This window comes from Topomyia yanbarensis, chromosome 1 (genome assembly GCF_030247195.1).
Source record: "Topomyia yanbarensis strain Yona2022 chromosome 1, ASM3024719v1, whole genome shotgun sequence".
Taxonomy (NCBI): Eukaryota; Metazoa; Arthropoda; class Insecta; order Diptera; family Culicidae; genus Topomyia; species Topomyia yanbarensis.
The window spans coordinates 142127370-142150872 of NC_080670.1; the positions used below are offsets into that span (position 1 = coordinate 142127370).

At 39.9% G+C, this 23503-nt stretch overlaps 2 protein-coding genes across 4 annotated transcripts in view; one reads left to right on the plus strand and one right to left on the minus strand.

The window, feature by feature from the left end:
- Positions 1-23503, plus strand: part of LOC131696358 (acetylcholine receptor subunit alpha-like) — a 701515-nt gene that overhangs the window by 315490 nt on the left and 362522 nt on the right. The window lies entirely within an intron of this gene.
- Positions 938-23019, minus strand: LOC131675990 (uncharacterized). The gene is made up of 5 exons (XM_058955112.1): positions 22621-23019; positions 19324-19557; positions 5949-6174; positions 3856-5873; positions 938-3694 (listed from the first exon to the last, which is right to left on the minus strand). The coding sequence occupies exons 1-5, from the start codon at positions 23017-23019 to the stop codon at positions 938-940; spliced, it is 5634 nt and encodes a 1877-aa protein (XP_058811095.1).

Sequence of the window (23503 nt, forward strand, 5' to 3'; positions counted from 1 at the left end):
CAGAGGTTTGATGCGAAGATATAGGTAGGTTTATTGCAACTGAACTGGACTGGCTATGATACACTAGTTTTATCGTATGTACAGACAGCAAGAAAACGTAATAAAAAAGCCTATTCTAATCTCTCTTTCACACTATCAGATGGATAGGTGATAAGGAGAGCTACTGATTGTGCGGCTGATCGAGCGAGATCAGATGTGTTTGGCATTGTACTAATTGGGGATGTTCAATTAATTTATGTAATTCATTTCACTTAACATAGCCGGCCACCGTTGAAAAGTTCGCTTTTCAACCTATTTCTAACTCTACATGAACTTATTGAAAGGAACAGCTAACTAGTTCTATTTTGTTACATATTTTTAATTCACGCCACATTCGGCTTATTTGGGTTTGGTAGGATGCAATACGAATACGTCGCACGTGCTTTTTCGGATTGTTGGCATGCTGATATCAACCGTCGGTCAATCTGCTGACTGCTGTTGTTCATCACGGCGTTCGATTGAAGGGTACGTCGCATACTCGCTTTGCGGTTTGGGTCTGGATCTTTTCGATGATTAGCTGAGTTTCTGCCTTCTGGTGATGGGCTTCTGACGTCGTGGACGAATTTTTGTATGGTTGTACCTCGAAGCGAAGAATTGATGTAGTATCCAATGGTAGAAAAGTGTAAACCGGAACAACTCACCTGACAGAAAAATTGCTGCGCCTGACGAAATCCATTGAACGATGTAATCTGCAGGGAGTGTTCGCCCGAACAGTTGATGGGTGGATACACATCAAGCCCAGTGGGTGGTAGCATCATCTAAATTCCTGATAGAGTTGCTCACAATGCCAGTGATCGAAGGAATTTATGGTTGAGTATAAACAAAAGCATTAGTTTAAGATACTAAATATTAACATGCAGATGCGGTGCCGGAATGGTAATACTTATGATACATAGAGTTAGGTATTGGAGAGAACATCATCACCCCCAGTAGTTGCTGGGCGTTCAATAGGTAGCACGCAAATATTAGATATTGCGCGCCGGAATTCGCCATCCTTGGTCTTTACCGTGACCACTCGTACGTTTCCATCATCGCTACGGTAGATTTGAGTGATGCGACCGTAACGCCATTTGAGGGGTGGAAGGTTGTCCTCCTTCACAAGCACCATCGTTCCGATGGTTATGTTGTCGCGCTGAAACGTCCATTTTGTACGTGGGAGCAGGCCAGAGAGGTAGTCGGTGCTCCAACGCTTCCAGATGCGTCGTACAAACTCCTGGTTTTGCTGGTAGCGATCCAGACGGTTTGTTGGAATTGCTTCATACGATGGTTCCGCCGTGGCCACAAGAGGACGATGAACAAGGAAATGACCCGGCGTAAGAATTTCCAAATCTTCGGGTTCCGATGACAGTTGGGTTAGCGGCCTCGAGTTTAGACAGCTTTCGATCTGTGTGATGAGCGTCTCAAGGTCATCTTTGAGTAGGACGGATGTACCAATCGAAGCCTTCATGTGTTTCTTGAACGACTTTACGGCAGCTTCCCAGAGTCCCCCGAAGTTTGGAGATCGCGGAGGGATAAATTTAAACTGGATGCCTTCTTCGCTACAATGGGAGCTGATAGTGTGCTGATGTTGTTGAGAGTTGAACTGCTTACAGAGATCTCCTAGCACGCGAGATGCTCCAACGAAATTTTTTGCATTATCGCATTCGATTACTGCTGGTTTGCCACGGCGTGCGACAAACCGCTTCAAGGCTGATATGAATGCGTTGGTAGAAAGGTCAGCCACCAAATCTATATGTACAGCCTTTGTTACGAGACACACAAAGATAACAACGTAGCTTTTGATTGGTGGTGATTTTCGGTTGTTGTGGCGATAGAAGAAGGGCCCACAAAGGTCAACTCCGGTATTCAAAAACGGATAGGTTGGAGTCACACGTTCAGCAGGCAAATCTCCCATCAGTTGTTCTAGGATAGTAGGTTTGCAGCGAAAGCATTTCACACATCGATGTACAGCTTTCCGGGCCGCGTTGCGTGCTCGTAAGGGCCAGAACCTTTCTCGCATTGCTGCAATTAGCAATTGCGGACCAGCATGAAGTAGTTTCTCGTGGTAATGGACCACGACCAACTCTGTAAACGGATGGTTCGACGAAAGAATCATGGGATGTTTTCGGTCTTCAGCAACGGGTGCGTGTCTGAGCCGGCCACCAACCCGTAAGATGTTGTCTCGGAGGATCGGTGCTAGCATCTTCAGCCTGGAGCTAGGTTTCAGTTGTCCAGTAGCGGTTATGGCTTTTATATCTTCTGCGAAAGTTTCCTGCTGAGCTATTCGAACTAGTACCTTTATCGCTTCATTGATTTCGATCGTTTGCAGAAAACCAGACCTCCGATTTGTGCGATTTTGCGGGATGCAGTTGTGGTAAAATCGAAGCAAATTTGCCACGAGACGAATAAGAGCGTTAAATGACGAGCGTAGACTAAAAATGAAGCTGGGTTCCTTTACTTGGACCGCCAGAGACAACGATTTTTCTTCTAAATATTCTGACGGAAAGTTTTCGTTGATTGTACGAACGAAAGGTGGTCTGAAGCGTTCGGTCTGGCTGAGCCACGGAGGGCCTTCCCACCAAACAGTAGTTTCTTTTAGTTGACTTGGCAACATGCCACGAGAGATGACGTCTGCGGGGTTTTCAATGCCGGGGACGTGGGCCCAGATTCCGTTGTTTGTAATATGTTGGATCTCAGAGACCCGGTTAGCAACGAAGGTTTTCCACCGGGACGGGTTTGCTGATAACCAATGCAGCACGATCATCGAATCGGTCCAGAAAAAACTCTTCACTTCCATTTTTAAGCTCTCCTTAACTTTCTGGTAGAGGTGGCTGAGTAGCAGTGCAGATGAGAGCTCTAAGCGAGGTAAGCAAATCTTTTTCTGCTTCTTACTATCACCAAGAGGTGCTATCTTTGACTTCGATGTGAAAAGTCGAACGGAGATATCGCCAGTAGCGGACACGGTACGTAAGTAGATGCAAGCACCGTAAGCCTTTTCTGAGGCATCGCAAAACCCATGGATTTCGATGACTGTCGGAAACGGCACAGAAACAACCCATCGGGGAACAGTGAGGTCTTCTAATGCCACTAGTTCCGTCCTGAACTGCAGCCAGCGTCGTTGGAGTTCATCTTCTAGAGGTTCGTCCCACGATTTTTGGTTCCTCCACAATTCCTGCATGAAGACCTTGGCTAGAACGATTACGGGTCCAACGAGTCCTAAAGGATCGTAGAGCCGAGCAGCATCGGACAGGGCGATTCGTTTCGTGATAATGGTCCCTTCATTCCACGTTGGGACTTGAAATCCGAACATGTCGGAAGCAGGCTCCCACTTGAGCCCTAAGGTTTTTACAGTAGGAGATGTATCCAAGTCGAGTACGGTGCGTTCATCATGACGATCGGCTGGAATGTGTGCCAAGATTTCTTGGCTATTGGACGACCATTTTCGTAGACTAAACCCAGCAGATTGAAGCAATTGTAGGAGTTCCGTGCATAAAATCTTTCCTTCTTCGATTGTGTCGGTGCCACTGATCAGGTCGTCCATATAGAAATCATTTGCAATTACTTGTGCAGCAGTAGGATGCGACGATTGGCCTAGTTTAGAAAGCTGTTGCAGACATTTCGTCGCCAGGTATGGTGCAGCTGAGGTGCCGTAGGTCACTGTCATCAACTCGTAGATCTGAATTGGTTCGGACGGTTCGTTTCTCCATAGAATTCGCTGGAGTGGCTGATCGGACGAATGGACTAACACTTGCCGGTACATTTTTTCCACGTCCGAAATAATGGCATCCGAAAACGCAATATTATTGAGACAAGATCTTCCTGCACCACCGGACCCACCATCAATGCATCGTTCAGTGAAATGCCAGTGTCGGTCGTACACGATGCATCAAATACAACACGTAGCTTGGTGGTGAGACTATCAGGACGCACGACGCAATGATGTGGGAGATAGTAGGCCGGGGACGTGAGGATTTGTGACTCGGTTACTTCTTGCATATGTTTTAGGTTGCGGTACTCGTCGATGAATGCCGCATACGCTGACCGAAGTAGTGGATTGGCTTGTAGACGACGTTCCAGGGAAAGAAAACGGCGTTTGGCAATTTCATATGAGTTTCCTAGTAGTGGCATAACGGATGGCTTCTTTGGGAGAACTACAACGAACCGACCGGTAGCGTCTCTGCTCGTTGTTGCAGCGAAGTGTGCCTCACAGACTGTTTCTTCGACGGACATGATGCTCGAAGACTGGCAAGATTCTAGCTCCCAAAACTTTGCTAGTTGGTCGTCCAACGGTTCTGTACTACATACATTGACGAGGCTTGGAGTCGATTGATAAGATTGCTGGATTCCTACTCTTCCGGACACTACCCAACCCAGGGTAGTTTGCTGCAACACCGGCTTTCCTGGGCCTAACCGGATTAATCCTTCGAGGAGAAGATCGTAGTAAATCTCCATTCCTATGATCATATCAACATATGCCGGTTCATGGAATTTAGGATCAGCAAGAACAATGTCAGTAGGCCAAACCCACGCAGAGGTATCAACGGCGTTGTTGGGAAGTTCGCGAGTGATTTCCTCCAGAATTTGGAACTTAAGATCTGCACTGAACTCAGTATAGTGTGACTGAATACGAGCTACGATTGAGTGTGTAGATAGGATAGTGGCCTTGCCAATACCCCCAATAACGTGATGGTCCTTGACCTTTCGAACAGTTAAACGCTGCACGAAGCGTTCAGAAACAACGTTGAGCTGCGATGCGGGATCAAGTAGAACTCTAGCCCATAAGAAGTATCCAGTGGGATCGAAAACTTTCACTAACGCTGTCTGCAGTAGGACAGTCGATGGAATCTGACGAACATTGGCAACCAAGGAGGTGGAGCAATGGCTGAGCGATGACGATGTTGATGGGACTTGAACGTCGGTAGGAACAGTTGGCGAGGAAGTCTGATTCGAAACATTAGTCGTGTTTCGATTGTTCTGAGTTTGGGACTGAGTTTGATCAGAGACGAGCGAACTAGAAGCCGATTTGGATGCTTGGCTTAGATTGGGACTACGATTGTTAGTTTGTTGGTGTAACATAGTGTGGTGTTTTTGTCCACAAACACGACACGCACTGGATGAACAGTTCTTGATTTGGTGATCTGGTGAGAGGCAATTAATACATAGTGCCTTTCTCTTCACTAACTCGTACCTTTGCTGGATTGGCGAATTTCTAAAAGCTTCACATTTGAATGGCGAATGAGCCGATTGCTTACAGAATGGACAGGGCCTTGGTGCTGAACTGGTAACGGAATGTATGCTACTGAACCTTGACTTCTGTGGCCGGATGGGCTCCGACCGTGAAGGATCGGTGGTACGAGATTTTCCTGGCGCGATCGATTGCAAAACTGTGCTATGACGTCGTAGAAACTCGATTAGATTATTGTACTCGGGTGCCCCCGTGGACTGGTTGTAATTTTCCCACTGCTTCAACGTGGACGAGTCGAGACGCGAACAAACCATGTGAGCCAGTAGGATGCTCCAACCCTCAATGTCTATCCCCATCTTCTCGATCATCCTCAGATTACGTTCGAAATCGTCTATCAGCTTAACGAGGGAATCGTAGCATTCTCGTCTGACTGGTTCTACAGAGAAAAGCGAATCGAGATATGTTTTGACCACCAGCTTTTTATTGTCGAAACGGCGTTTCAGCAAGTCCCAGGCCACGGAATAATTTGCTGAAGTAATTTCAATTGATTCGACAACTCGTTTCGCTTCCTTCGAAAGTGATGCGACCAGGTAAGAAAACTTATCGATATCCGACAGCTGTGGATTGGAATCGATCAAGCTTTTAAAAGTGTCCCGAAACGTGAGCCACTCTGTAAGGGATCCATCAAACGAAGGTAGTTAGACTTCAGGGAGTTTGATTCTTGAACTAAACTGGTCAGGATTACGAGTGTTCGTAGGAGCAAGTACTATTGGATTCTGTAATGGAGGATTGGCAGTGCGTTCGGCAGCAAGAAGAAAACTTTTCACCCTCACATAATTCATCTCAAACTCATCGCGTGCTTTACGGCTGGCATCTGCCTTGATCCCAGTTTCGAGCATACTTGCACCTTCTTCGGCACCAGCTAACGAAGTATCATCAAGGTCTTGCCCATCTTCCTCTAAAAGATCCATCTGCAAACGATTGCTTTGGAATTTTTCAAACGTCTTTTCTAACCTTTCTCGCCACACCGCAAGTTGATCCTTGTCCCGCATCATGTTATAATTTTGAACAAATTCTAATAAATTTCGCATAGTATCTAAGCAAAAGCGCTCCTGCTTGCATAGCGATCTCAATGTAGGCGCCATGCTGCTATTTGGTCACTACACGAACCGGAATTCAAAATTGAGATTTTACTCGCCAGAAAAGAGCGAAAATTTGACCGAGTATGATAGCAAGGAATAATGCCAGCAATAATTTATATCCTTCACCACGTGTTAGTTACTATCATCAATCATCCAATCGCATGCTCAAGTCTCAAAACTCATCGAATCGCAAATCTCAAAATTACTGCTAAATCCGTCTATCAATTGGGTTAGTGCTTCAACTCGCTTTCTACTTACAATTGATCAGAGCGCGTGGGTACGCTGTCTACCTCGCGGGCACTCCTATTGTCCCACTGTCCTTTGTACACGACTTCTTTGTCCAGTCGACCCAAGCCAAGCCAACTCGTCACCACGCGGTCGATGCAACTCTAGCCACGCCGATGCACACTCACTTGTGCCTTGCAATAACGCGCACTTTTATTTTTCCGAACTAAGCGGGTAGCACTTTTTAATTTCTTTGAACTGTTTGCTTTAGGATTTTAGATCACTGAATTGTCCACTTCTTTGCCATTAAGACGGTACCGCACAGCCGCCTATTGTCTTCGGTAGTTCGCTTTCGACACGTGCGAAACTGAATTTATTCGACCCGCGATATCGTTTCGAACGATTTGAAACTTGTACGTAATTTCGCACTTTGGCGAACTGATTTCAACTTTATCACTAGACCGCCAATAAGACCTTCGCATCCGGCTCGAAGGACCACTTTGTGTTGGATTTCGAACTAAGAATTGGTCGATCTAAGTGTCAGGAACAACTATTAATTTATTTGCTCTGCTTCCTATCAGAATGATACAGAGGTTTGATGCGAAGATATAGGTAGGTTTATTGCAACTGAACTGGACTGGCTATGATACACTAGTTTTATTGTATGTACAGACAGCAAGAAAACGTAATAAAAAAGCCTATTCTAATCTCTCTTTCACACTATCAGATGGATAGGTGATAAGGAGAGCTACTGATTGTGCGGCTGATCGAGCGAGATCAGATGTGTTTGGCATTGTACTAATTGGGGATGTTCAAGTAATTTATGTAATTCATTTCACTTAACACAATCCTTGGTCTTATTTCTAACTGACTAAAATAGCTTAACCTCGCATTCTTTTTGAAAAAGTCTTTGTTTACTCTTTCGATTATTACGACGCAACCATAAAACATTTCAATAATTTTCCAATGCATATCAGAAGACTGTTATCTCGCCTAGCATATTATGAAAAGAGTTCTGCAGAAAACATTAATTCGACCGAGTTATTAGCGAAAATACACTGAGAGCAGATTCTCAAATAATATTTATTGAAAATTATTATTGATTTTGGCTCAAGACGCACATCATTTTTTTCATTTCTTGTGTACTAATTCATTATATTCACCTGAGTTATGTTATGCATATTACACCATCTACATATTGTATTTATCTTATTCAATATATTTATCTTTTCATTTTGGTCATCTTATCCATTGTATTGTTTTATTTATTCTATTGATTTTACTTATTTTGCGATACACTAACCTTATAAATATATTTTTTTTATATCTCGTTATATTAATTTTATTGTTCTATTTCATTAATTTTATTAATATTATTCTGTACACAGTGAAGACCCGATTTTATCAGTCCCATATTTCGTCTACCCCCGATTTTATCAGCTTTTTGACTCAATTTAGTCAGCCTCATATGAAAATATATTTTATGAGCTCTAGCAGACGAAATTCGAATAAATTCTTCTAAAGTATATTTTTCTCGTCTCAAAGATGCAAAATGCAAAGATGCAAAAAAATTAAAAATCTATTAAGGGAAATTTATACCAAATAAGCAGAAAGGGTTACGGGACTACACCTAGCGACTATAGAAGAATATTTTAACCACTTCGGTTCATTAAAAATTAAAGAAAAAATATGTTCCGATTTTGTCAACCTAAAATAAACAAGAGGGCTGATAAAAAGGGGTCTTTGGTGTAATCATTTATCCACTTATTCATTTTACACAAATTATGCAGTTATTTATATATTTATAACGTATTCAATAAATAAAAATTTATGCATTTTATTTGCTTTATTAAATTATTCAATTTTTATTCTGATCATTTTATGCATTTTATACTCTATTATATCATTTAGCTCATTTCATATATTTTATTCATACCTATTATTCAATATATTTATTTGACTTATTGAAACATTTATACATTTAATAATGTGATTAACTTTATTACTTTATTCGTTTATTCATTTCATGTATTTTACTTATTTGATTCGTCATATTCCCCTTATCCATTTTACTCATTATATTAGATCTATTATAGTTTTATTCAAAAACACTATCTCTTTGCGGAACATGGAAGCAGCGTGGACGGATACATAAAAAGAAAAAATAATCAAGACTCTAGATGTATAGGTGTCAAACAAAGAGTGCAGCATAATGCGGAAATAGGATGACATACCGAGGGAACTAGCAGCATCATTAAATATCGCTGCGTAGACCCATTTTACATGTAATTTTGAATTACATCGTGAAGTAACTGCACGACTATTTGGTGACGGGTTTGTATGGTAGTATGTTCACCCTAAAACGTAAGACTTACTTTTACTACCTTAGAACGTTGCATTTATTGAGTCAATGGTACATAAATTGAATTGAGCAATAAAAGAAACGAGAAAATCGCGGCTTTGAGTTTTTCACAAAAATTACTAAAAGTTTGCGAATTTTCAACCGATTTGAAAAAAAATGATCCTAAAAATACAAAGAATGGACTAATAACTGAATAAAATGGAATTCCGATATTTTTGAAAAGTGCAATTATTTAGAAGAGTGTTAAATAAAAAATCGAGTATTTGGAAAATACTGCGAATTGGGACGGAAATTGAAATGAAAAAAATATTTCTGTCCAGTAATACATTGTTAATTCGCAACGCAACTGTCACTGTAGTTACTGTACTTTCAAGCTATTATTGAAAAAACTATAAAACAAAAATAAAAGGTTAAATTCATCGTAAATGAGAACGAATTTTTCTACATCAAAATTTAATTAAATGTATTTTTCTTCAACAAAATTAAATTAAATTTATTGAATAAATTATTAAAAACGATTACATAATACTAATTATTACAAAAGTAGTAAAACAACCAGTATTTAAACAGGTATTATCACGAGTCACATTACCACTGACCGAACAAAACACTAATGGCAACCGTACACTGGAGTACAAATGTACCCCACGCCAACTTTGATTCCTGCTTCCACGAAGACCAAAAGCAAACTGGCTCTACCAACTTTTCCAACTGTTACTAGGAACTCAAAATTGAATTATGGTTAGGGTCCCAGGTCGGTAAATGCCAAATTCTCGTCTTCACACGGTTCCAAACATAGCGTGGGGCACATTTGTACCCTAATAGAACGTTCTAGGGTTAATATAATGTGGAAGCTATATAAAACACAATACATCAAATAATCCAATTTATGCATCAAATTATCGGTTAAATGAATTGGGGAAGGACCATCATATTACCCTTTTGAAACGATTTGGACAGGGAGAATGGAGCAGCCAGCTCCCTGTTAACATTTCGTAGAGATCGGGCAGACTCTTATCCAGACCTATTGGTGCTACCTTTCACTACAACGGCTTGCATTGCGATTGATTTATATGAGCTTGTCCTTAGAAGGAGATTCCTACCACCCAACTCCTTTTTGGCCCTTCATACAGTGGCTTGTGATTATGCTCAGTTGGTAATGCTTGATCAAATTATAGTGAAAGGACCGCACACATCACACAAGACGCACATCATAGAAAAAGACAGCAAACTAACCAAGATGCACACATTACTGAAACACATCCAAGCAGAGACAGCAACTATATTCATACACGCTGGGCATAACAGTTATGCGGGTAGGTAGTTGTCTCCGAGGGATTGCCCTTCCTTTGATGATTCTCAGGGATAGACCGTTCCAACATCAAATTATGGGCTTGTCAAATTTTGGTCTTGTCAAACTGCAAATGACGTGAAAACCCAAGATGATACCAGATAAGGTATAGGCATACGTAAAGCGAGAGTTTTGGTTTTACAATTAGCAACATCTATATTGCGTAAATACTGCTTTACTTCCAGAAAAAAGAAGTTGTTAAAATCGAAATTAATTAAAACAATGTTTTGAATATAGAAACTAGTGCTTTCAGCCTTTTAGAGGTTCTCAAGGCGTTTGCCACCAATAATATTATTGTACACACATGCATGCACCTTATGCAGATTATCTTGAATCTGTTTTGCGCTTGTCAAATCTGCCACTCTTCTTATTCTTATCTGGACACGCTCTTCTTCCCTTTGGGGCAGACCCTCGGTTGTCTCACCTTGTGAAGCTTGTTTTAGCCTGGACATAACTAACTGAGCCAGTACACAAACAAAAGAAATTCGACTGATCTCATTGTTGATTTTACTTAGTTTCTTTGTCCGAACTTCGGAACCACGTGGTACCAAAAAAACTGGCCACGCTGCCATTCCCGGACGAAAATACGGTAATGCCGGATCGGAACAGATCCTGCGGCCTACTTCTCTGCCTGTGCACTCCTGCGCAGCAAAAAAGCTAACACTCGCGAAAAATAACTGTTACCACACGCGAAAAACCTGGTTAATCCTCGTCGCCACTAAAACTTTATGTTGAGCTTAAGAAAAAAACAACTGTACTCGTTGTTGGTCGGTAATCTAGAGACCGATCATCTTTATTCGGTTATACAACAAACCTTCTATTTACAATATTGACATTCGGTATATGAAGAAAGTGGCATCGGATTTTAACACCTATTTAACATTAACCCGACATATACATATTAAATCAAAGTCACCAATGGTTTGGATTATTACATTTGGGCTTTAATTATTTAATCATTCAACCGTTTTTCAACAGTTCCGGAAAGAAGAAAAATAAACTTTTTCAACGGTATGCTACATTCAGGGCCCTAGCGTGGTCTTCTAGCGCCCTTGGTGGAGTATCAGTTTTGCGTCTTTTTGATGTCTACTTTGGCTTTCTTTTTCAGTTCGACTTTTGAACAACAGTTAAGTGTAACATGGAAATAGCTTACTTATCCCGATTTATTCTCGCGAAATTGATAAAGCAGATCAAGATATTATCACTCTCCTACGGCTGACATCCTTGGCGTGGGTTAACCGGTCAACAGCACGCCTCGGGCTTGTGCAGATGAAATGCAATTGTTGAATGTTGCTGCATTTATTACGCTAGCAGCAATGTCAGCGAACATGCCGCGGTGAATGTTTGAAGAATGTATAATTTTACCTAGACAAATAAAATCAACATAAGTTGTATAAAATTCCACTGACATACCACTGACTATGGTGAAGTACAGGAAAGGTCCGAATTACCCTCTGCTCCAATTCGGACCACCCAATTTTTATCGTTTTTTGCAATAGAAAACAATTTCTATTTTGGCTTAAATTATTTTTATTTGATTTTCACCAAATTTTGAATTGCGAAATGAAAAGTTCTCTTTGATACATAAACCTTTGCAGTAAATATACAATAAAAAGTAAGAGCCAAATTACCTAAAAATAGGTTGGGAGCCATAACTTCGAAATCTGTTAACCGATTTGCGAAAACTTATGTTTCCTGAAAGTTTGACCGACTGCGCATGATTTTCTCTCATGCTGTTTTCGGTTTTAGAGTCGAGTCGCCCTAGGTTCGCTCTAATGTTTACAACATCCATACTAAAAGTGACAGTTCCGAGCGAACCTAGAGCAACTCTGATTTAAAGACGAAATCAGCATCAAAACGGTTTTTCGCGATCGCATATCAGATCGTATATACGGCAAAAGGTGCGTGTTGGACCAACCCATATTCTATTATTCACACACAGATTAAACGAAAGCAGTTGATAGTCGCGCCCAAAGCAAGATATTGAATAAAAGATATTATTCGGCAGATCCAAAGTCACAATACTTGATTTAATTAATCGCTGTAACCAACTAAAATCTTGTTTTTCGGCGCACACATTTTTTAAAAAAAGCACTCCGAAACAACACGCACGCGAAAGCTGTGAACCGCAAAATTTTGGGAGATAGAACAGAGCTACATGACAGCCATGAAAATGATATGTACGCTTTTCATAATATTACCATAGCAGAGAAACAGCTTGTGGTCCGAATTGGCCCAATTACTCCTATATACTACTGAAGGTAGAAAAAATGGTCGCAAATCTTTCTGTTTCGGATTAAGTTGATTATATCGTAAAATTTAAATTATGAATGAAGTTTGCAATGCGGTATATGATAATTATTTTTCAACTTTTGAGAAACCAAACTAGATATGTTGAATAAGTATGAATTTTTTTTGTAGTGTTGGTTGACCAAAAAGAAAAAAAATACAAATTGTGCCTTTCATTCTAAATTGAAATCATGAATCAATTACCAACAATCTTTAAATGCTTTCGACCATTTCGTCTCCTTTAAGATTGTAGTTCATAAAAAATGACATTATGAGAAAAATAACTCAATATTAAATTTACGTGTGAATTATTGGCCTCCGAGGTATTTCAACAATGAAATTCCTTACCTTCATCCGTTGGTTGATGAATCAAAACGTTAGTATTTTACGATGAACTAGTTTGATTCAACAATGAGATCAGTCGAATTACAGTCGTTTGTGTCCGGATTTAAAGGGTAGTATGCGACTGTGTCCGAACTGAAACAAACGTTATTAGCTGAGACAAGCGTTTCAAGCTTTAGCTCAGGTAGGCTTCTCAAGTTTTGCGTTAGACTGAAACATTCATGTCCAGACATAAGAGTTCCGCAAGGGAGTAACATAGGGCCTTCGCAATTTTGGATTTTCATCAACGATATAGAAAATTTGAAACTACATGGGGCATCAAGACTTTTCGCATATGACGCAGCACTTTTCTATCTCCATTGTTGTGTTCAGTCTATTATTAATGACAATGAATCTGAACTTGCTACATGGTTTTTCACGCATAACGGAAAAAAATCACAGCATGCGGATCCATGTGTCGGAACATTACACAATGAAAAAGTTTCATCATTCCAATACTTAGGACTTCGTTTATACCCTACCTTTCATGGGACAGTCATACACAGCATGTCGCTACCAAAGTTTCATCATTATGCGGCCTTATGAGAAGAGTGCGTACTTTTGTGCCTAATGACTCATTGCTGCGATTCTATTACGCATACATTCAGTCAATATTTCAATATTTGATTATAGGGTAAGGTGGGGCAAATCCGACCGTTGGGTAAACCCGACCGCCCTCTGTTACCGAAAATCAGAAGCACTACGCGAACTAATATCAATGGTGTCGTGTAGAGCATCGAAAATAATCATAATGGTGGCATGACAGCATTTTATTAATTTACATTGAGAAGCTCAAATGACAAAAAGTGTGTTTTTACAACTTTTGATTTGACTTTTGTGCATTATTGTCTACAGGATATTTCTGATTGTTAAAGTGATTGCATAAAAAATGTAAGTGAATTTAAATTCTTCGATTAAAGTCCTACAAAGTGCGTAGATGAATTAGGTTCAACCTTTTTCATAACTTTTTTAATTGACTCGTAATGAAAAATGACGCGGTGGGGCAAATCCGACCTCTAAATAGTGGGGTAAATCCGACCGCTTTTTTGCTAAGAAAATGTTTATTTATCAAATTAAAAAATATTTTTATTGTTATTTTATATTATTTTTATGAAAAATGGTTCATAATTACAAACAAAAGACACAAAAACGTGATGATTATAGTATTCGTCAAGCAATTGCTCCGATGCAAATGAGAATATCATTACGTGCTACTGCTCGTAATTTTAGCATTCCAAGATTGACATTGAACTCCATTTTCTTCGTGTTAAAATTCAATAACACAGCATTCATTGATTTATCATTGAAAACCATAAAATTTGGATAATATCTGCACTAAATCAACCAAAAACATAGGGGGTCGGGTTTACCCCACCATTTTTGAAAACTGCAAAAATGAACATTCTCGTAAAACGATTGTATCTCAAAATATTCCCAAGATCCGAATAAAACGCAATATATAGGAAGTTGCCCATGAGTCTTACCTTTAATTTGGTATATAAAACGACTTGATCCGATGTAAAATGAGAATTTTACAGCCAAATCTATTTACTAGGTCGGATTTACCCAAGATTTAGTCTGGGGTCATGCTGCTAAATCGAAATTGATAAGAATCCAAACATTGCAGAATAGATGCTTTAAAGTAATCTACAATATGCCGCCCTTGTTTTCTACAGTTTTGTACACAATACGTTACACAACCAAGAATTCCACCACAATCTTGTAATCGCGGCTCGGATAAACATTCGGAACACTAGAAGCGCAAACGAACTATTGAGAAGCAGTGCATGTACGAACCTTGGTCTTGCGCGCATCAGATATCACGGACCATTAAAATTTAACATACTTTCCATGGTATTAAAAGCTATAACAAACAGCATTCTTTCCAAAAGCAAGCTTAAGCAACATATACTGCGGAACGTTAACGAATGCATCATTTAAGCGTATCAACCATTCAAACCTGTAGGTTTTTTCTGGCTTCTGCTAGTTTTTCCCTACTTCATAAAATTAAATTTGCTTGAATTCCCTTTTTTAATCACGTTATCATTAAGTTAATAATTAAATTTCTGATTTAAATTGAGCTTAATTTTGTGAATCCCTTCAAAAGAACTAAATTCAACTGGGATTTCACATTGTTTTTCTTGTATGTCGTTTTGACCTACGCGTTTCTTTTTGTTTGCTTTTTGTGTCCATTACCTGGGGGCTCTCTGTGTGAGCTCTGTGGTATGGAGAATAGTTGAGGGTATTAAAAAAAATAATAAAATAAGTTAAGAGACAGAATCATAGTACATTTGGTCATTTTACTAGAGGCAAACAAAAAAAAACTGCATTTGACTTCAATGAAGTTCATGTGTTTCAAGTTACCCCATATGCGGGGTAACAACAGGCATAATTTTTGGCCATCCTGAAAACAGCGAATGATACTTTGATTTGATAACTACCATTTAGTATTCTTCATACTCGCATCAGCGTTTGTACATGCTGAATATTATTCTAAAATTTATTATACCGATTTGAAGTTGAAAAGTGTTGCAAGCAACGTCGTTTGACGTTAGTTGATGTATTATACATAAAAAACCTTAATCTATGCGATGCTTATTACTTACAAGAACGAGTTCGAATTTATTCAGACAAGCTAATACCATAAAATTGCACAAGTTATGTCTAGTGATGCCATATGGCATCACGCGCGGGGAATGTGTTAATGGGTTGCACCACATACATAAACTGAGTTTTGAAGTAATTTATTCGATTTTTGTACTAAAGAACACTACTATATAAAATTTTGAAATTTCTTCATTCTGAAATTGAACGACAGTATTAGATGTAATAAAAGTTTTGATCTTATGGTTATTCGCATACTTCTTCCTGGTTAAACCATTTCTTCGCCTATAAGCCTGGATTGGGTACCGCTTTTGGATAAGCAGCGTTAATAACAATTGAGGTACAAAGTACGCAAAACCCACTTCTACTACTCTGACTGCTTTGGGTTAAATCAGAACGTCTCTTACTAAGCACTATTGACAGCTTTAGAGCAAAAAAAAACAAAAAACAGAAAATACAAGCACGCGTGAATTTACTAATTTTTGGATATTGCAAATATAATTTTCCAATTATACGGTAAAAGTGTTACCCACTCTATCGCACAGTACATAGATAGTTCTTTATCGATGGAAAAACTTTTTCTGTCCATTTTGAGGTAGAAAAACCTAAATGGACTCGATGTTTAACGCAATATATATCACATACCAGAAAATGAAATAATAGGCGCGAAATCGATTTCTGCCTCAGGGCGCAATTCATAACAGCAAATTTGCAAATTCCGCTGATGCTATCACATAAATGATGTATGCCAGGAAGTAGCACATGTCGTCACCAGGAACAGCCCAGTGACCACACGTGGACAGGCAACGCGTTCCGGTACACCAAACAGCTAATGTGGACCTTTTTGATTGTAATCTGCGTGATTGACAAGCAACTTATGGACAGGCGTGAGCAGTGTAAGAAGGGTCCGCTCTCCGACACATCATCTATAGCCTAGGGGGAAAATGTGCTCCCTAATCAGGTAACGGTAACAAATTCCCTATGATGGTGCTAAAAGTCAAGAATGATTATCGGAACGATGGTGGCTGCGATGAGAACGGTCGTTGTTTGAGCCAATTGAAATTGTATATATTAGATCGACATCAAAAGATATTAGACCGACTCAAATATTGACTGTTTATGAACAGCTCTGACTGTATATTTTTCCAAATATTTATAAGTTTATTCCAAAAATTTTTGTTCATTCAGAAGAACTTTGAAATTTGTATTGAGTTATGTATGAAAAATTGGAATACAAAATTTAAAAGTTAATAAATAATTCAACAGTGCCACTTACCATAAATTTATAAAACACGTAGTTTAACAGCTTTGTTGGGGAATTAAGTTTACCTATAGATTGCCGGAAAGCATTATTTAACAGGTTTCCAGCATGTTTTCAGATGTTCTCTTCTGAGCACATGCGAAAAAAGATTACACCGAACATGACAGTTGAATATTTTTTACAACATAGGCAATGTTGATACTTATACACTTTGAACCATACTTTTGAAAGACCAATGTATCCTTTACCGATTTTCAATATATGTTTGTTCTTTAAAATTCCTGTGAGTGAACCAAAAGCAACGAAACCAGTTCATGAAAATGGTGGAGCTCATTAGCGTTGCTCCGAAAAAAGTCAGTATTTGTGCCGGTCTAATACACATAAAGTAGCGCAGCTAATTGATGCCAATCATACGTCACATCACAACACTCGGTCAGCAGCCTGGTCAAACAAAACCAGTGCCACCCAGACACAGAAATCGTTACCAACATGTGGTTTCGATTGCGCTATCCTTTGCGGTAGAATGGGGTGCGGAACTTGTGTGAAATGGATTTAATCTGTGTGTCACCGGTCGTCAGCCATTTTGGGAAGTGTTGTACTGATTTATTGATCATTCATCACAGGCTAATTCAACCTGTGACTTTTGAATTGATCTTCTATTTAATCAAGGAGAGTTCCGACCCACAGCTTTTGACCTTCTAAATATCTCGTTATGAGCTTTGATGACAGCGTACATTTACAGCGTACATAACAAGTTTGAAGATAGTGCTACTAATGATCATCAGAACTTCATTTTCAACAATCAAATAATCGGTCTACGCTTTAAAATCCACATATTGCACAAATTTAAGTCAAGTGCCATATGCCGAACGCAACTGCAAAGTATTGTTCGAATCAGGGATGTTCGAGTTGCTGCTTTTTCATGGCATTCATTCGCCACACAATCAAAAACCACAAAATAATTCTTATCATTTGTAAGAGATGACAATTATTAAATTTTTAGTTTAACTTATTTGCAGTGAATGAGAGATGATACAAGTTATCAGCATTTCTGTACTTTTTTTCCTTTGTTGGGTACATTAGCCACTGCGACCAGTTATTTGATCTATTGTGGTATATCCCCTGTTTACTATATGCTTACCAGTTCAGCTAGTTACTATTTGTTTGAGTAATTGCTGTTACTGGATTTTTAGCATTTTCCCAATCAGGTATTATATATCGTATGAAATTGACTACCTTTTTAGGAAAGATTGACCAGACTCTCGATGGTACAGTTAGTCCCAATCCGAATAATTTGTTCCTTTTTGTGAATAGAGCAGGACAATTGCACAATAAATGTTCCGAAGATTCTCTATCATTATTGCAGAAACGACAAGTGTCATCTTGAAGTCTCCCAATTATCTTCATGTAATGATTACTACCACAGTGTCCAGTAATTAACCCAGTATAAGTACTGAAATCCTTCTTAGATAAGCTGAGAAGTTTTTGAGCCACTTTATTATCTGGTGATATGAATCGTTTGCTCTGTTCAGCTGCTGAGGTGTTTTCCAGTTGGATTCCACCAACTACTCTACCAATTTTTTAGTTCTTCTTTCAGAGAACAGCCAGCTATACCACAGAATGGCTCTGGTCCAATGAATTGCCTTGCGAGTTGATCCGCCTTCTCATTTTCTTCAACTCCACTGTGGCCAGGCACCCAGAATAGAAACCAGTTATTTTCTGTACTTAATCAACTGATGACAAAAGTGACACGGTGTAATGCTTCTTCGCAAACCTTGATTACTGTAGCAGCAAACATTTTAAATACTGCTCCGGAAACAGAGCGACAATCCGTAATGTTATTTCCATACTTCCAGCAACTGTCCTCCGTTATCCGCTTAGCACATAAGTCCTACATCCAAAGGCCCTTAGATGTATCTCAGTAACCTTCGCCAGTGAGTCCAGTGTACTTTGTTGAAACAAGTTCGAATCTGGCTAAAGTAGTTAGCCTCTGTTGCTAGATCCGGACGTAATGTCATCGAGACGTACATTATACAACCTACAAGCTCACGTAAGGTTTATCAATTCTCTTAACCCCGACGTCTTTTCCGAGTCGTGGCCTATATTCCATTGGCGTGCAGACATTACGACCGTCTTCCATTTCAAAACGAGTCTATCTTCAATTAAGTTTTCTGACTTATGCGCATGATCTCTTCTCACTATTTGTCTTCATACCAAGAAAGCCTTTAATCGCACCCTTGTCCGATAGCTCTAACACTCCGGATGAAGTCTTTGTTATCTCTAGAACAATGGTCTACGAAGGATTCGTCATTAGAACATCGTCCACATACAGCACCAGTATTACTTGATTAATTCTTGTTCCTCGAACGTACAGGTAAGAATCATTTGCACTGCGTTGGAAACTAAACCTTTTCACGATCGAATTAAACCTTTCGTTCCATGTTCTCGACAACTGTTTGAGATCACATAACGACTCGTTGAGGTGACATACCATACCTTTCTTACCCTCCGATTTTTGTATTTAATAAATTTGTGATGTACGACCATATGCTCCTTATTTGCCACTGCCAAAACTGCACGCAGGGCAGTTGGGGTGCCGGAGAGTATGTTTCCTCGTAACCAAATCAGCATCTTTAGCTGAAACCACTTGTTGTTGAAGATCCAATTACAAGGTATCGCTATCAGGTCCTCCGGAAGTTTCATGAAACTTATCGTATTGTTCATCGGCAGGAGCGGATCCTGAAAGAAATTTCGGAGGGGTCCAAAATTGCTATTTTGAAATGTTCATTGTACAATACGAAATATGTAATACCTTCATTTAATTAACATCAGTTTTGATGGTTGAATCTGCTTTTCAGTTTAGAACGAATTTAAATTAGAAGCAATTGTTACATCTCTCAAGACGTTAAAAATTTGCGGGGGGGGGGGGTGTCCGGACCCCCAGAACCCTCCCCATGGATCCGCCACTGCTCCTCGCCGGCGAATCGATTTCGTCTTGCATAACTTGCTGTCATTGTGCCTAATCACTTCTCCATTGCTGTTTGGACACCGACTCCGGCAGGTCTTCTACACATTCCAAAGCATTCAAAGTGAAATTTATATAATACCACATATTTTTTATGTCAAATAGGCGTAAAATGAATTCTAGCTTTAGGTTCCGTCGATTCATTTTCTGCACCATAACATTCGGTTGCATGGTCATCGTGTTCACAGCCAAAACAAAATCATCAACGTCTTCTTTCTCATAGTGAATGCGGACCATGGATACTTCATTAACCGTCTAGTTGGTGACAAACCGACGAAAACGCCCGTCCGTACTATTGCGTCCAATTTTTACGCCTTTCCGATGCTACGTGAACGTACACATTGGATACAAACGCACGAAGTCTAGTAATATTCGGTTTCTTACCATCCCATCGCTCGAAAGGATTTTTTTCTTGTCGATTGAACTCGTTGGACACCTGTTATCAAGAGATGCATCATGCACCCAAAACGACTTGTCAAATTTCGAATCCTCAAGACTGCTTTAGTTCGCTCAATTATCATGAAGTTCATCCTCTCATTGATATCAATTTGTTCCGTTCATTCCGCTTCGATTAATTTCTTCCGACAGAGAACTTCGTTACTACTACCTCGTAGTAATGAAACCATTCGAGCATCTCACCCTTCGCTTTCATCGTTAACATCGGAGGGTTTCGGATGTGTTTCCTTGTGCCACAAGATTCACAAACGCTTTAGCTTCGGTTCAAGTTTTTTTTCTAACGACAAGCCATCGACCATTTGCTTACCGATCAGTTGTTCTAGCTAATGCATGTTTAGATAGCCGAATCTAGGATACCTTAGTTCTAACTCTGTCATGATTCTTCGGCAAGTCAACATCGGCATTCTCACACTATCACCGATCGCGTAAAATTTCAACTAAAATTGCTTTCCTTTGTGGATACCGGTCGTCACAACTCTCGATCAATCTTCACCTTGCCATCACCGAAAACGACTTTCATTCCGCTTGTATCGACATTCAGTTTTGAAAACAGATTAAATTACAATCGATCAATCGATTCACCGTCTTTGGCCACGACAATCTCGATCAGGTTCTCAATCGGTCGCAACTCGTCGAACAGATCTCTATCGTTCACTAGATGGTCAGAACAATCGGAATCTATAAACCACCGCACGCATTGGCGATCCGGAATTGTACGACCACACTTAAAACTTAGAAATACCCCTCTATTTCAATCTGCCATACTCGCTTTTGACTGGTTGTTTTCCTTCGTACCCACGCTCTTCCATATTTTCTTCTTCTTTTCCTTTTTCTTGGAGCCCGCGAAAGCCTCATCATCCGATCGCGACGGTGAAACTGTTTCGGCAGTAGCACCTTTTTGTTTCTATACCTTCGTCTAAGAGTCGAAATTTCACAAACTGCAAAGACAATAACGCATCTTCTGACATTGTCGCTAATCCCGTCGAGAAAATCGGCCCAAGTATGATCAGCGAATGACCTATTTTCCGACACTCGCGCACTAGACTAGTCGAATTGCAGGAAAAGGTCTTGCAGGGAACCAGCCTGAAAATGCAACGAGAGCATTTTCTTTATCAAGTTCATTCTGCTAGTGATTCTTTTTCGCGTCCCAAGCTTGTCTCGGTGTAATTTTGTTTATTTGTTTTATATACATCAACAGACATATCAAAGCCTCAAAGAATGAAGAATGAAAAGGTCAAATGTTGTTAATGAATTAATTAAAGTCTGTCTGTGAATTAATTAAAAAGTATACGCAGAGTTACGACAAACATTGAAATCGATTGCTGAAGCGACACACAGTGGCACGACGAGTGACAAAACCCTAAAAACCAATGTCTTGTAATTCTTTTGTAAATATTTATTTTATTCTTCTCTCAGTTTGAATAAAGGTATCTCAAAATTTTACTATAATCGGATGAAAAATGAATTTTTAACACGTCGTTGAAGCAAGTGATGTCGAGGATTTCTGTTCAATTCAATTCATTAGAATTGTTAGTACCTTAGAATTTCGAATGGCGATATCTCAAGAACTACACAGCCGATTGCAGCAAATTTAAGTTCATTGGAAAGAAGAATCATATTACTGAAAAATTAGTGATTTTTACTAGTTTTGTCAACCATTTCTGCTATCCGATGTGATTGGCTACTATGATTAATGTTCATATTAACCCGTTAACGACCAACGCATTCAAATGGGTTTACATAAAAGTAGTCGAAAAAATGAAATATGGAATCTCAAAACTGATGGCAGAAATGGATTCAGCGACCCAAAATTAGTTAAAACCACAAGTTTTAGCCACATAGACCAATTTTTATAATTTTGTCACAACTTTGTATGAGCAGGTGCCACTGTGCGACAGGGTTAAAAGTTCGTTGTAGACCAGTGATGGCTCCATACATAATATAATTAGTGCGTCGGAATGGTAATCCGAACATAATGCTGTTGTGCATTGCTCGAGGTGCGATGTTGATATTGATTTGTTCCAAAATAGCTGCAGAGTGTCAGCAATGAACAAAGCTCTTGCGATATTCCTTCGTACATATAGGGCGTGTTGCTTTTGGCGACACCTGATGGGTGCCGCTTAACGACCTCGATCCCTGGTCAAAGCCACGGGGATCTAGTGAGGGTGGGCTCTACAACAGCATCTTTTAGGGTGGCTAGCTCGGCCGTGAGTAGCGTGATCGCTCTCAGGGTCGTCTTTTTCCGGGATGAACCGATCAAGAGATCAATAATAGCGGACGAAGTTCAATTGGACAGATTTTTATTAATTAAACTAACTTACAATGTGTGTGTTGTGTGTGGTTTGCCGGCCGGCGGGTGACGGGATGCTGATGCTGCTTCTGCTGGCGATTAGAAGGACGATGCTGATGCTGCCGACGTGTTTGTAGGTGACGCCGATGCAGTCACGGTTTCTGCTCTCGAGATTGGCTGTCCGAATGCGGACACCGATACTGCCGACGCTTCGGCGGACGATGCTGCCCGTGCGGGGTGTTTTGCTGGTCTCAAACGATGCACCGGCGAGGTGCTTGTGAATGGTGACGATTTCTCCGATCGTTCTTGCCACGTGCGGGGACCTTCGGGTAGCGCAATGTGTACTATTGTGCAAACGCTCCAACGATACCTCTGCGGACAGGCGGGTGGAATCGTAGCGTCTCTGTCCGTGGGTATTGGGAAGCCTCATCCACGGTCATTTAACCGCTTGCACGTGGTTACAGCGGTATACTGCGGCTTCGTTGTAGCTAAAAACTGCGAAGCGAATTTCGGGGAAGGCGATATTAGAGGGCTACTGGGTCTTTGTTCATAAGCTAAATTCGAGGAATTAAATCGTTAACCACGTATGGTTTTCGCTTGCGTTCATACCTGATTCGGGGTACCTATAGGCACAAACTACACACCTAGAAAAAATAGTGTAAATTTACGTCTCCTAACCATGACATATACGAGCATCAAAAATGACTTAGTTTTAGGTTTGATTTTAATTTTACATGACGTTTAATTTCGTAAATCATGTAATTTTACTCCACATACAGCGTTTGTTCTGAATGGTAGGAAGTGTAATTTTATGTCATTGCGCATGTAAAGTATATGTTTCATGTAAAATTAAATGGAACACGGTAATGTTCTGACATTTCGTAAATTACGGTTTGTTGAATTGTGTCATGTTT

Excerpts from the sequence above, each read along its gene's own strand:
- LOC131675990 (XM_058955112.1), bottom strand. The coding sequence starts at position 23,019 with ATGAGGCTTCCCAATACCCACGGACAGAGACGCTACGATTCCACCCGC. Across the intron at positions 6,175-19,323 it reads TTAAATACAAAAATCGGAGG|ATGGATCTTTTAGAGGAAGA; the intron begins GTAAGAAAGGTA and ends AATCGTTTGCAG. Across the intron at positions 3,695-3,855 it reads CACTGAACGATGCATTGATG|ATCTACGAGTTGATGACAGT; the intron begins GTGGGTCCGGTG and ends GAACCAATTCAG.